At 40.7% G+C, this 15,703-nt stretch overlaps 1 protein-coding gene across 1 annotated transcript in view; it reads left to right on the top strand.

Annotated features, from left to right (window-relative positions):
• The window catches only part of LOC150067344 (uncharacterized), a 250,923-nt gene that overhangs the window by 105,523 nt on the left and 129,697 nt on the right, over positions 1–15,703 (top strand). The window contains exon 7 of the mRNA XM_090328383.1: positions 12,416–12,515. Coding sequence (XP_090184509.1) covers positions 12,416–12,515 — 100 coding nt within the window. The remainder of the gene's footprint in view (positions 1–12,415; positions 12,516–15,703) is intronic.

Here is a 15,703-nt window from a genome sequence, read left to right as displayed (position 1 = left end):
ATGAGCTAGGCTAGTATTCTGCTACAGGATTTATATCCCCAGTCCTTACCCATAATTCTTTAATGAATATACAGTGTAGAATTTGAAATTTGAGAGTATGAGAAGCATGATGTGAACAAGACAATGAGCACCAGAAAGGTTGGGAAAGACTGTGTCCCCATCTGTACTCTGAACCCATGTCAGCAGAAAGATAGTCTCTAGGAAGACAAGCAACGAAAGTTGACTTCATTCAGTTTCATATACTGTCTACACCCAGGGCTCAGGGGCCTCTTTCAGCTCTGGGTCAGCCTGTCCTCCCTAGTCTTCACTCGCACCACCCTTACTCCAGAGGCCCTGGTCATCTCAAAGGCCTGGCTTGGGCCTCATCTTGGTAAGGCAGGCAGCCAGCATCACTGCCCCAGTTTCACAGACACAGTTACTGAATCATTTTTCTATTGTTACCAGACTGAAGTGATGCAGTGAGTCATTTTTGAAGTCCTAAACCAGATCCCATTCTTGCTCCTGGCGTCATTCATAGAGTTGAATGTCATCAAAGGTTCAAGAGGATGCCAGCATTGAACAACTTACAGAGGAACACATTTGTATGTGACTGAGTAAAAAAGCAAAGATTAACTCCTGACACCTGTGGGCTGAAAAAAGAAAGAGGGATACATGTGTATGAATGTGTAACATCATTATCACCAGCATGCCACACTTCTTAACCTCTCAGAATGGTCTGGAAATTCTCTGTTCAAGGCTTGCTTTCTTAGGACTAGGTGTTTTGTTTTTTTTTTTTTTTGCCAGTCTGGGGCTGGCAATACAGATCCTGGGCATGGTCCTTGGGCTTTCTTAAGGCTAGTGCTCTACCATGTGAACTCACAGCACCACTTTTGGCTTTTTCTGTGTATGTGATACCAAGGAATCAAACCCACAGCTTGTGTATACTAGGCAAGCACTTTAACACTAGGCCACACTCCAGACCCCGGGACTAGCTTCTTTTTTTCCCCCCTGTTTTTTTCCCATATATATTTTTTTATTGTAATTAATAGAAGGGTTACATTATATTCACCAGATAGAGGTTGCATTACTTCACATACATTGATGCCCTTTCTCATGTCTTGGTCCCCATTTCCTTCCCCCCACCCGGGACTAGCTTTTTAAATAAACAAATCTATAATATTTGCTATGAAGGCAATCAGTTTTCTTCATCTTATAACAGAGGCATTGTTGTGATTTTTATATCTGAGAAGAAACTAACTTTATTTCATTCTTTTCACAAAAGAATCTTTCAAGTATCTGGCAGAGAGAGAGAGAGAAAGAGAGAGAGGAGAGAGAGAGAAAGAGAGAGAGAGAGAGAGAGAGAGAGAGAGAGAGAGAGAGAGAGAGAGAGAGAGAGAGAGAGAGGGGAGCTCATTTTGTGTAATAAAATTAGACACACAAACCATTCCAAACACAAACTATTCATATTTAGTAAGATGAAACTTTTATGAAGCATTTCCTGGAGAGCTTAGAATTTCATAATTTTTTTCCTTTTCCTTGTGTTTTCCTTTGTATCACATACTGCTCTGTTTATCTCCTCACAGACACTTCCAGCTGAGGAAGTGAGAGGCAGAAGATGTATCTGCCATAGCAGCCCCAGGTTTTGAAATAGCTACAGCATTAATCTGAAGGCAAGTTACAGCTTTGATAATTTTACTCTTTGTTCCAGAGCTACAGGAGAATTGAAAGACTAAGGCAGAGCCTCGAGACTCACATCTTTAAGGTAGATGCTGTACCATTTGAGGTAGGGCCATGTTCTATGTTTGAGCTAGCCAGGGCTGCTCTCCTCCTCCTAGTGCTTTCCCATGTTGCTGAGGATGATTGACGCACACCATTGGGCTCTCCCTATACCTGGGATGACAAGCGTGCCCAGCCATAGGACCTGCTGCATGGTACAAATATATGTACAAAAAAGTACAGGTGAAACCAGGGTGCGCATCTTTTATGTATACTTTTTTTTTTTAAAGTTGGTGGTTGGCAAGAATGTATAAAAATAGGAATTCTTCCTTACTAGTGACAGACATTTGGGGGAGCAAGTTGACATGTGGTTAGCAAAACATAAATTATCTCTTTACAACGGAGCAAGTCCAATGTTTAACAATTGTAATTGTAACTCCGTGTGTATGTGTTGATACTAAGGCTTGAATGCAGGGCCTCCCATCCTTTCTTGGCTTTTTCACTCTAGGCTGATACTTGAGCCACACCTTGGCTTTTGGCTTTTTGGGGATTAACTGGGGATGAGAGTCTCACAGACTTTCCTGCCTGGGCTGGCTTCAAATCACAGTCCTCAGATTTTAGCCTCCTGAATAGCTAGCACTTCAGGCCTGAGCCACTAGCACCCAAAAAGATCAACTCCTGAAAAAACATAGCATGACATGTTTAAGGATATTCTTTTTTTCCATATAATATTTATTGTAATTAATAGAAGGGTTACATTACATTCGCCAGATGGAAGGTGCATAGCTTCACATACATTGATACCCTTTCTCATGTCTTGGTCCCCATTTCCCTTCCCCCCACCCCCACCCCTCATCTTGTTTTCCCTCCTTTCCTATCTAATTTCAAATACCCAAATATGCATATATCCAATATATCAGATAACAAAGTGAAATACTGTAACAATATGAGATAACCAAGAGAAAGCAAAAGAGGTGAGAGATAACATAGTACATTAAGGACAACAATCATTCATTATATGGCTTTTGTTTCTATACCCTAGCAGTCCTTTCATTTAGCATCATACTGTATGGCCTTATGTATCTAGGTTTTTCTCTATTGCAAATCTCTGCTAGAAGAGTCCAAGGTTTCTACTGATTATGGCAAATGAGTGAAACCATTGAGCCTATGTTCCTTTGAGTCTGGCTTATTTCGCTTAATATGATTTTTTCTAAGTCTTTCCATTTCCTAACAAATGGGGAGATGTCCTTCTTTCTGACAGCAGGATAGAATTCCATTGTGTATAAATACCACATCTTGTTGATCCACTCATCAACTGAGGGTTATCTGAGTTGGTTCCGTATCTTTGCTATGGTGAATAATGCTGCAGTGAACATTGTTGTGCTAGTGGATTTAGTATGCCCTTGTTTCTGGACGGTTGGGTAAATGCCAAGCAGTGGAATTGCTGGGTCATAGGGGAGCTCTATGTTTAGCCTTTTGAGGAACTGCCATACTGCTTTCCATAGTGGTTGAATGAGTTTGCACTCCCACCAGCAGTGTAGTAGTGATTCCTGCTGGCCACATCCCCTCCAGCATCTGTTGTTATTCGTTTTCTTGATCCTGGCCATTCTAGCTGGAGTGAGGTGGAATCTTAGAGTTGTTTTGATTTGCATTTCTTTTATGATCAGAGATGTTGAGCATTTCTTCATGTGTCTATAGGCCATTTTTGTTTCTTCTTCAGAGAAGACTCTCTTTAAGTCTTTGGCCCATTTTTTAATGGGATGGTTGTTACTTTGGAGATTAGTTTTAGACTGATTCAACTTTTTGAGCTGTTGATACATTTTAGATTTGAGGCCTTTGTTGTATGGTTGGTGAAGATCTTCTCCCACTCTGTAGGATTCCTAATTAATTTACTAGCTATGTCCTTTGCCATACAAAAGCCCTGCAGTTTAATGCAGTCCCACTTATCCAGCCTTTCTCTTATTTGTTGTGATTCTTGGTCCTTATTAAGAAAGTTTTGCTTTGGTTATTTCATATTGGTATAGTATCTCACTTTGTTATCTGATATATTGAATTTATTTGTATTTGGATATTTGAAATTTGATAGGGAAGGGGGGAAAACCAAGATGGGTGAGGGGTGTGGGGGGGAGGGAAATGGGTACCAAGACTTGTGAAAGGGTATCAATGTATGTGAATTAATGCACCTTCTATCTGGCAAATATCATGTAACCCTTTTACTAATTACAATAAAAAAAAGAAGAAAAAAAAAAAAGAAAGTTTTGACCTGTGCCAAAGAGGCCTAGTGTATCTCCTATTCCTTCTTGTAAAGTTTTCAGTGTGTCAGTGTTTACCTTGAGGTCTTTGATCCATTTGGAGTTAATTGTAGTGCAGGGTGACAGAGAAGGATCCAACTTTAGTTTTGTGCAGGTGCTTAACCAGTTCTGCCAGCACAACTTGTTGAAGAGGCTATCTTTCTTCCACTCTATTTTTTTGGCTCCCTTGTCAAATGGCCCATCTTTTGATGGGATGGTTGTTTCTTTGGAAATTAGTTTTGAAGTGATTCAAATTTTTGAGCTGTTGATATATTTTAGATATGAGGCCTTTGTTGTATGGTTAGTGAAGATCTTCTCCCATTCTGTAGGCTTCCTAATTAATTTACTAGCTATGACCTTTGCCATACAGAAGCTCTGCAGTTTATTGCAGTCCCACGTATCCAGCCTTTCTCTGATTTGTTGTGTTTCTTGGTCCTTATTCAGAAAGTTTCCACCTGTGCCAAGGAGGCCTAGTGTGTCTCCTATTCCTTCTTGTAAAGTTTTCAGTCTGTCAGCTTTTACCTCAAGGTCTTTGATCCATTTGGAGTTAATTCTAGTGCAGGGTGACAAAGAAGGATCCAACTTTAGTTTTCTGCAGGTGTTTAACCAGTTCTGCCAGCACCACTTGTTGAAGAGGCTTTCTTCCATTCTATTTTTTTGGCTCCCTTGTCAAAGATTAGGTGGCCATAGGTCTGTGGTTTAATATCTGGGTCCTCAGTTCTATTCCATTGGTCTTCAGGCCTGTTCTTGTGCCAGTACCAAGCTGTTTTGATAATTATAGCTCTGTAATAGAGTGTAAAGTTTGGTATTGAAATTCTTCCTGCACTGTTCTTTCTGCTAAGAAGTGTTTTTGCTATACGGGGTCTTTTATTATTCCATATGAAATTTTGGATTGCCTCTTCTATTTCTTTAAAGAATGACATTGGGATATTGATGGGTATTGTGTTGAATTTGTAGATAGCCCTTGGAAAGATTGTTATTTTCACGATGTTGATTCTTCCAATCCAGGAGCATGGGAAGTTTTTCCATTTCCTCAGTTCTGCTTTAATTTCCTTTTTCAGGGTTTTAAATTTTTCATCAAAAAGGTCCTTTACTTTTTTAGTTAAGTTAATTCCTAGGTATTTTATTTTCTTTGAGGCTATTGCAAAAGGAGTTGCTTTCCTGATTGTTGCCTCATTCCTCTCACTGTTGGCATAGAGGAAGGCAGTTGATTTTTGAGGGTTGATTTTATACCCTGCTACCTTTCCAAAGTTTAGAATCAGCTCAAGGAGCTTGGGAGTGGAGTCTAAAGGGTTTTTTAAATACAGAATCATGTCATCTGCAAAGAGGGAAAGTTTTACTTCCTTGTTCCCTATTTGGATCCCCTTTATGCTTGTTTCTTGCCTTATTGCTCTGGCTAGGAATTCTAATACTATGTTAAAGAGGAGTGGAGAGAGTGGGCATCCTATTTAAGGATATTCTTATTTATAATTGGAAATAACCCAAATATCTACTAACAGGGGAATAAGCAAAATCTCATATGACCCATGATAGATTACAATAAAGTAATCTAATTAGAAGGAAGGATCTAAACCCACATATTAATAATATGCAAATAAAATAGCTAGTACTTATATGACACTCTTCTATGTGCTTTGCCTATATTAACAGTAGAGCTCAATATCAAAACTCAATAGAAAATGAGAAAGGGCATAATCAAATGATACAACCTTATGGTACTGTCTATGATACAGCACAAAAATAACACTTCTGTAATGTTATTATTACCTATATGAGGGAAAACATAGATGTAACAAGTACTCAGAGAAGTTGGCACAAGGGTGGTCTAGGATGGCACTCAGAGAATTTGCAGGAGTGCAGACATCTCATTCCACCTACTTCAGTTTCCTTGAGACCGGTGTTAACAAACAAAGTACTCACAAAGGCAAGGCAAGCAAGGACAATATGAAATGTGCTAGTGTTTGTGGCAGGGCAACGCAATGCAAACAAGCAGAAGGAAACAGGAATTTCATCAGGGAGAAAGGTTTGTAGAAACAAGAAGGACTTGGACATGGAAAGAGGGATCTTGGAGTCCTACTGTCTGGGAGCCAAGAGAGCTACAACTTCCTGAGGAAGAATGTCAGGAAAGGACCATGAACTGAGAGTTAAAGAAGGCAGACACATGTGTGCAGAGGCAGGCCAAGGCCCACAGAGACACTGTATTAAGTCTCCTGTGACGTCAAGATTTCAGTCACTCCTTTCCTCAGAGAAATTGTGAAGATGTTAACATTCCCTGTCAGGATATCTGGAAGACTCATTTGGTTGAGGAACCTATGAGAAGCTATTTAGTTACCATCTACAGAGGAAGTGAAACTGATTGGCTCTTCATTCTCAAGAGCAAAGAGAAATTCTGCTGTGAAGTGCCTTGTTACCAAATCAGACAGAGGAAGCCACAATGTCTTCCCAGAACTCAGTGATCGGGATTCAGTGTTGTCCATCCAGTGGCTTAAACTTCAGGCTGGACCAACACAAATATGCAATTTTGATTTACTTTAAAACAAGTCTTTCCTTCTTTTCCCATCATCCCACCTTAAAAACCAACCAACCAACAAACCAAAACCCCCCCAGTAAGACAAAACACACAGACCAAACAAGAACAAGTTTAGAAAAAAATAAAAGTTTTGGCTACTCTGTGAATTTCAATCAGATTTTATACTTAGAAGTTTTATCTTCCACTTCTTTGTCCTCTTAATCTATAGGATGATGACCTGCAAAGATCTTCACATTTGATGGCAGCTTCTTTCTAGCATATCCCATCCACAAATCCATGGACCCTCAACTGTTATGGTGATGCTGACTGAATACACATTGCTTCCTTTGCCTGGACAGACTTTTTTCCCCCTGATCTTGCCTTGGCTGGAAAAAATCCATCCCTCTCAATTATGAGGCCTCACCAGCACAAGCAGCAGCACAGGCATTTGTACACACAACTTCTCACTCACAAACGCTCCTGAAGGGCCATCCATGTGCTTCCGCGGTTGCCATTGGAGCACACAACCAAGAGAAGGTGGGTTCATTCCTTTTGATGAATAAAGAACATATACCATGCAGACACTGTATTAGCAACAATTGTGAACTATTCAAAGCTTTAGGATTTGGTGGGATGATTTGGGAAGGCTCTAAAGAATTGGAGCTTTGATTTATATTGGATGACATCAGAAAACCAGGCTATTTTATGACTGAGGCTCTTACAGGTGGAAAAGTGACTTTTGTTTTTGTGCCTAGAGAAAAAGAATTGATTATGCAGTAAGATTGCTTTGCTTTTTAAAAAAAATTCTTATTGTGGTATAGAGTAAGCATGTCTTAGGCTGGCAGTCGGTGAGATTCCTCATGTCCAACAGGAGAAGCAAATGATGAGTTGCTAGACAAACTTAAAATACTGAAATTTAGCTAGGCATGGTGGCTCATGCCTGTAATCTTAGCTACTCAGGAGGCTGAGATCTGAGGATTGTGGTTCAAAGCCAGCCCTGGCACTAAAGTCTGTGAGACTCTTTTCTCCAATTAACCACCAGAAAACTGGAAGTGACCCTGTGACTCAAGGGGTAGGGCAAGAGCCTTGAGCTGAAGAGTTCAGGGACAGGGACCAGGCCCAGAGTTCAGAAAGTCCTATGACACATAAAAAAAAGAATATTGAGATCTAGTTGTGATTATTTCCAGATGTGGAGGGTGACTCCCCCTGCTCCCTTCTCTACATCTATATCATACGAATCAGCAGACAGTAATGTTGCTTGTTATGTTTTTTTTAAGTCACTTAGCATGTTGCATTATATAGCAGTCAGTACAGGTTAGGTCTTAAGATCTCTTCCAACCAAGCTTTTGTCAGTGTGGGGTACATGGGTAAGGCTGGCCCCCCTCAGCTCCAGCAGGCCCCACTTTGTCTACATCAACCACTGACTAGTTCAGGGACAGCCACTGCAGTTGGACCACATGGAAACAATGAGATTTGCATGCAGAGAGACTTGCCATGTGATTGAACTGGAGGCCCCATACTTACCTCACATGGAAGCTCTGAGCTAGAATGACCCTTCAGAGACCCAGCAAGTGCAATGTTGTGGGTAGGTCTGGCAGCAGCTTTGTGCCAGGGCAATGATGAAGGTTTTTTGTCTTGATGATAATTGCTATTTACTAAGAGCAGGGGTTGGGTGCTAATTAGTGTGGCATAGTCTATCTGTGCTGCTACAACAATGTTTCTCAGACTGATTTATAAACAACAGAAAGTTATTGCTGTTCTGAAAGCCCCAGGTGGTGTGTCTGAGGAGGGTTGTTGATTCCTGTAATGTCTTCTTGCTGAATTTGGAAGGTGCAAGGGGCACCTTTCATTCTCTTTAATGAGGGTGCTAATTTCATCCATGAGGGTGAATGTTGGGTTCCACTATCAGCTTTGACTTTCATTCTTAGTTTATATGCTCATTTATGGTGTTTCTGGATACATTTTCTGCTATCTTTAAGTCTTGGTTACCTCGTCTGTAAAAATGTGCAAAAGGATGCCTTCCTCAGAGTGAGAATGGAGGGAATGATATCTGGCTAGGGCTTCTAGCCAGTGTTGCTTGTTATCATTGCTCATACTATTGCCATTATAATCCCAAGGGATTACAGTTTATTCCCTCTGTACTCTTTGTGACCCCCCCCCTTCCTTTTGTATTTTGTATTCTGGAATATGAATGTGGATGGGAAAGTAAGTGTCTTTAACTGACCTAACCTCTTACCAAGGGCCAGCATTTGTTCTGAAAGATATAGGAACACCTGTGACTTGGTCTATGTAGAAATCACAGATCATTCTATATAACCTGATAGCTATTGTGTACACTTAGAAAAATTATTTCTCTAACTGCTCTTTGAAATGACAATCCTTCACCAGAGCTTCTTGTTGAAAGCATTGAGAATGATGCACAAATATTACTATGTCATATTGTTAGACTATGATATAATTGATTTCCACTGTAGTTTCATGTATGTTATTTTATGCTGTAAAAAACATTACTCTGAAAAGTCCTACTGTCTTCAGCAGCTAGCCCAAAGGGCCACATGTATAAAAGCTTAAGAGCCCTTGCTCTAGGTTCACATTGATTAAAGACCCTTTATAGGGGTGGGAGTTTATCTTAGTGGTAGAGTGCTTGCCTAGCATACACAAAGACCTGGGTTCGATTCCTTGGTATCAGATACATAAAAAAAAGCCAGAAGTGATGCTGTGGCTCAAGCAGTGGAGCTCTAGCCTTGAGAAAGTCCAAGGACAGTGCTCAGGCCTTGACCTCAAGCCCAGGACTGGCAAAAAAAGGCCCTTTATAGAGTTTATTTACTTCTCTTCTTCCCTTCATAGTCTTCTTCAGAGAAATAAGAAGGAGATCAACCTTAAACAGGGAGATCAACCTTAATAAATCCATCTTGCTGAGCAAGAAAAACAGTGTCAGAGCTGGGTGCCAGTAAACCCATCTGTAATCCTAACATCTCAGGAGGCTGAGATTTGAAGATTGTGGTTCAAAGCCAGCCCAGTCAGGGCTGAATTAACAACCAGAAAACTGGAAGTGCAGCTGGACCGCAAAGTGGCAGAGTGCTAGCCTTGAGCAAAAGAGCTTAGGGGTAGTGCCTGAGCCCTGAGTTCAAATGCTATGACCAACAATAAATAAATTAACAAAGAAAGAAAGAAAGAAAGAAAGAAAATTTTTTTTAAAAAAGAATGTATAGCTGAGTGGTAGAGGCTGTGTGGATGAGGCCCTGGCTTCTATGCCCAATGGTGGAAAGGTGTGTGAGGGGTATGGAAAAAATGCCCCGTGGATGGTGGGTGAGCTTTGGCATTGCATTATGGGAGTAATGGGATCATTTAGTGACACATGGTGGCCAACAGTATGCAACAAATGCAGAAATTAATTGGAAGTGGTGAAGGAAGCTATGATTTATTAGTGGCTTGTCTCAGTCTTTTGATGGACATCCAGTAAATCTCTGCATTTCCTCCCTTCCTCCCTCCCTCATTTCCCTTCTCTGTCTCTCTCTGTCTCTGTCTCTCTGTCTCTGTCTTTCTGTCTGTCTGTCTGTGTCTCTGTCTCTGTCTGTCTGTCTGTCTGTCTGTCTGTCTGTCTCTCTCTCTCTCTCTCTCTCTCTCTCTCTCTCTCTCTCTCTCTCTCTCTCTCACACACACACACACACACACACACACACACACACACACACACACACACACCACACTTTTGCTTTTTCTTCTAATTTCTTTCCCCATATCTCCAGGGGCAAGATAGCAGACAATTCTAAGTCCCAGTCATCAGGTCCACAGTGTGCATACCCCTCTGCCCGGCCTTGTGTTCCTGATATGGACACTTGCTGGTTTAAGGCCCGCTCTCACTCCCTTATCTGTCATCACACGAATGCACATTTTCCATGTCTTTCTCTCCCTGACACATACTCTCACCTCAGGTTGATTATATTTATAATGCCTTGGGACATTTCCAAATACCAGGATTCATTTTGGGAGCACACTTGTGTCTCTTGCTTGGAACAGACTTAATTTTCCACTGGCTCATAGTTTCGAAGTTCTTCCGGCTAAGAGGAGTGACAGTCTCCAGGGCACCAGCCCTGTGTCAGGGTGCTATCAACTTTCTGCTCCAAGGGTTGTGCTCACTCAATGTGTATGGAAGGACTCATGGGCATATTTGACCCTAGCAGTTTGAGTGCTGTCTATTCAAAGAAAATCTGGGAGGGGGGAAGGCAACTTGAGTGGAAAGGCCAGGTGGCAAGTGAGAAGGGACTCTTACGAAGTTTGTCAGAAATGGATCTTTCTTGCGCCAAGAGGAGAAAAGGAGGGTATTAAAATTAGTAAGTCCCTCAAAGAATAAATTATAACTGTCACTCAATAGCTGAGGACTAATCTGAATGCTCTTTGCATTCAGAGTGGCAGCTGAAGGCTGTCATCTCTCAGCACTGAACTCCAGCTGCCCTCCTGCTTGAGTAGACTTGAAAAGTTTCTCTTCTCTTCCTTGTATTTAGTTGGTCCATGAAATATCTTAAAAGACCATCATTCCACAGTTAGAGCCATTCATTTCTGTGAGATTCCTCATACTGGTGTTAATTCACACTAAAGTGCAAATGAATAAGATTCTTTCCTTTCTTGAAAATAGTTTTATGAAATAAGAAGTAAGATGAGGTGGAACAAGGGAGAGATTGAAGTCTTGAGAAGCAATTGGGAAGATGGACAAAAAGTAGAATAGAGATTTTATAGCTCTATAATAGGCAATATTCAGAGTTGGTACCAGGTAATTTGTAGGAGCTAATCGCTTAGTTTAATTATGAATCCCCCCAAGTTTCTAGCACTCATTTATCAACTTTATACTGTACTGTCTAGTCTCTTAGCCTAATGTGTGAGTAAAAAAGGGTAATAAGGAAGGAAAAGGGAGTAGTAAAATGAATCAGAACTATTTTAGAGAAGCCGGCATTTTACCACACTTGTGTTATTTCAACCCATCACGTATTTTCCTTCTACTTTACTGAAGACACCTTGTGGGAGAATTCATGCTAGCAGAGTATAGCCCAAATCACCATATCTACAAGTGAAATTTATTTGGCAATTTGATGTTGATTTTGTCTGGGTCCATGAATGCACCGGTTCACAGTGTATTCAATAGATCACATATTCTATACCTAAAGATCACCTGGTTTTAGCTGTTCAGGAGCCCCTAGATGGTGAGACTGGGAAAATACTACTTGTATTTTTATGTATTTTATGCCCTGTGCCTATCAGGGACTCATGATACATAAAGAGTCTGAGAGTGGTCTCTGTAAACTTCACGATGAAATTCAGCTTCTTTGTAGCACAGCTCCATAGCTTTTCATGCTAGGAGAGAATGGACATGGGAAAGAAGGAAAAATGTCACCAGGGCACCCTTCGAAGCATCTCTTTTTGCTCCTGCAGGGGTTGAGGGAGAATGAGTTCAAGGTCATTGTCTACCCCCAGGAAAACAGAATGATTCCTCTTCTTTTGATAGGAGAATGAGTTTTCAGTCCCAGATACAAGACAAAAAATATGCTTCATTATGAGATCACTTTGTGATTGGGGATAAAAACACCTGCATTGAGACGGGGATTAATGTTATACATGCTGAAGGACACATAACATGATGCTTTCCCCAGTAGTCATTCAGTTATTTATTTCCCTGTGGCTGACCCAGGTATAGTTTTGAGGTTTACATTTAGGTCTATGATCTATTTTGAGTTAATTTTTGTGAAAAATATAACATCTTAGTTTCTATTCTTTTCCTCTTACATTTATGTTCAGTTGTATAGTCTTTGCTCAATTGACTTACCCCTTGTAAAAGAGTAGACAGATATTTCTATCTGTGTGGGTCAAGTTCTGGGCTCTCCATTCTGTTCCACTGATATATTTTTACCTTTTTTCATGTGCCTAGTGACCATAAGGCCCTGGGTTCAAACCCCTATATCCCTTCCAAGATGAAGAAGAACAGAAGGAGGAGAATAAAGAGGAGAAGAATAAGGAGAAGGAGAAAGGTAATGTCATTTTTCTGTTTGTTCACTAAAACCAGACTGTATGGATTGCAGGAAGGTGTATGGTCTTATTTCTCTAGGAAATACTGTTAGCACAAACAGTGGCCACCGAAGGCTGTCATTTCCCTCAGTTTTTATCCTCACTTTCCTGTGTGTGAATTAGATGATGAATTCCTCATCTGAGAATGAAGAAAGCCAAAGGCACAGGGAAGAGGGCCTGCCAGGGGAAGGGACACTTGGTCTTATATATTTGTTGATCTAGAGGACAGAGCTTTTTGGAAAGAGGTCAATTTGCTTAATCTCAGCTCTGTCTGATTCAGAGGACCTAATCACAGCACTTAAGCATTGGCAACATAAGCATCTTAGATTCATAAACACACATACACACATGTATACACAAAGCTCTGATTAGGTTGTGTATTGGGTGTATGTGTGTCACAGTTTCTTGTATATTCTAGGAAGCTAAATGATTTTCATTGTTCACTTTGGACTTGCCTCTCGACTGGGCATTAAAGCTTTAGTTGACATTTGTGTGTGCTTCAGCAAGTGGTTCTTCAAGAGTCTTTCCTGGTTGGCAGTGTGGGTATCCCACCTAAGAAGTTGGTTAGAAATGTAGTTCTGGTTCCTATCAAAAACCTGTTAACTCAAACCTCTGAAAGAAGGCCATGCAATGTGCACTTAATCAGTAAAAAAGGTTTAACTTTGAGAGCCACTACCTTTGTTTTAAAGTTTCCTAACTCATTGGGTAGTAACATGCTTATATATCTTCTGCATTTCTCTTCTATTTCTTTAGAGCTGCAGAAACAGATCCTTACAGATGAATTGGATCTGGAGTGAGGCACTCTCAGAGATCTTGAGCAATTCCTCTCTTTCAGAGTGTGTCATGGGATGCTGCCATCTTGGCTGCCATAGGAGATACTTTTTAGAAAACTTCCCCATGGTCCTAGAACATAGTATCCTCAGTCCTGCTGCCAAATGATGATTGATTAACACGCTTCCCTACCTGCTCCTTGTGTCCTTTTTTCCTTGAGTTTTCAACCTATCTTTGTGTTTCTTGCTCTCACTCTTTGCAGAAGAACTTTGTCTATTCTTAGGGTAATAGCTGGGGGACATCAAGGATTGAAAAAAGAAGTACATAACTGAACAAGAAAAACAGATGGTAGGGGTCGGGACTTTGGCCTAGTGGTAGAGTACTTGCCTAGCGTGCACGAAGACCTGGGTTCGATTCTTCAGTAACATAGAAAAAAGCCAGAAGTGGTGCTGAGACTCAAGTGGTAGAGCCCTAGCCTTGAAAAAGCCCAAGGACAGTGCTCAGGCCCTGGACTTAAGCCCAGGACTGGCAAAAAATCCAGATGGTATTCTCCAAGAGAAAGCACATTGGCACATGCAAAGAACAGCAGGAAGGTAAGGATGGCTGGTATGTGGAAAAAAGATGAAAGTGAATGTGCTTGGCTTTGTTGGCTAAGGCAGCCATCACAGAGTAATATGGAATTGGGGGTTTATATAGAAAAGTATATTCCCAAAGTTTTAGAGATTAGAAGTTTGAGACCAAGGTACCAGCAAGATTGTTCCTTCTGAGGCTTGTCACTTTGCTTAGCAGAGGATGTCTTCTTATTCTGCCTGCCTGTAGTCTTTCTTCTGTGTCTCATAATGTCCTGTATCTTCTCATTAAGGACAACAGTCATGTGGGATTAGGATCCCTTTATATGGCCTTGTCTTACTCCAGTTATCACTTTAAAGGACTCATCTCTAAATACCATGACATGCTGAAGTACTTGGTTTAGGAGCAGAATCTTGGAGGACACAATTCATCCCATAAGGTCTGAGCATGATTTGGTTTGATTGTGCAAGATTTTGTTGACTAGGGTAAGGGATTTTATGTGATAGTAATTAAAGGCCACTGAAAGGTATTATTCTGGTGTCTGTAGGTCTGATTTCTCTCGGGGAGTAAGAGATTTCTGGAGATTCCAATAAAGCAGAATGAAGAGCACTCTGGCCTTAGACCAAGAGGTAACCTCTTCTGTCTACCCAGGGCCTGCATTTGGCTTTCTTCCTCTGCCTGTTGCCCCTGGTTTTCAATAGAGCTTGCACAAAAAAAAAGAAATCAACACATGCAGGAGAGCATGCTTCCCTACTCCAAACAAACTTGGGAAAGCATAGAGGTCAACCATAAACACGCATTTTGCAAGCCCTCTATACTATTTATGCCACAAGAATTTTCTAATTGCCAAATGCAAATAGTTACTGTTGACTTTCTTGAGCACATGAGTGATCGCAGTGGCTCCGGGTGTCCTGGGATTGTTGTAAAGAAAGATTTCTGCAGGCTAGTAATTTTCTGTACTCATCAGTGGGTTTTGTTTTCTGATCCAGGTCAAAAATTTCTAGCCCTAAACAAAAGGGACATTTTGGCCTGAGAAGTATCTACTTTACTTTGTTAACAAGTGAAGCTAAAACTGGAAAAACGAATTTTGTTTTACAAACACAGGATAACTGTTGACTTAACGCCAAGCACAACTCTTGCAAAATGTTAAGGAACCCAGTCCCCATGGAGGAATCGAAAGAGCGGCTCTATTCATTGTGCAAATGCAGCAGATGTCAGAGCCAGATTGTAAAAACTATTTTAAATAACCAAATGCCACTTACTAGCTGTGAATTACTCACTTAAACAAAACTCTTCCAAGTTGAAAGGAAGAAGCACCTCTTTTCTTTCCATGTATTTAGAGAGCGGTAGAATTAACCTTGGCATCACCAACAGTCTGTGAGGTGGAGAAGCCCTTTCATGTGACTTCTCTTTACCTCTTTGTTTATCTATCTATCTATCTATCTATCTATCTATCTATCTATCTATCTATCTATCTATCTATCCATCCATCCATCTATCTATTCTATATTAGCTATCATTTATATATCTAGCCTTCGGGAAAGGGTCTTAACTATATAGTCTAGCTGGCCTTGAGCTTCATCCTAGGCTTTTGCTTGCATTAGAAAAAGTCATTTCCTGTTCTCTTTGGCCTTCTGGTTAATGGCTGTGGCAGACTCTTGATATCTTGGCCAGGTACAATCTACATTTAGGGCTCCACTAGTGTTTTATTTGCATGTGCAGTCATTACTCTCTGACTTCCACTTGAGTATTCTATGAAAGTGAATTGTGTAGATGTAGGAGCTGAGTAATAAAGTCATTATGTTAATAT

The sequence above is a fragment of the Megascapheus bottae genome, chromosome 2 (genome assembly GCF_031878675.1).
Source record: "Megascapheus bottae isolate mThoBot1 chromosome 2, mThoBot2.hap1, whole genome shotgun sequence".
Classification (NCBI taxonomy): Eukaryota; Metazoa; Chordata; class Mammalia; order Rodentia; family Geomyidae; genus Megascapheus; species Megascapheus bottae.
This window is presented reverse-complemented; position numbering and strand designations above follow the sequence as displayed.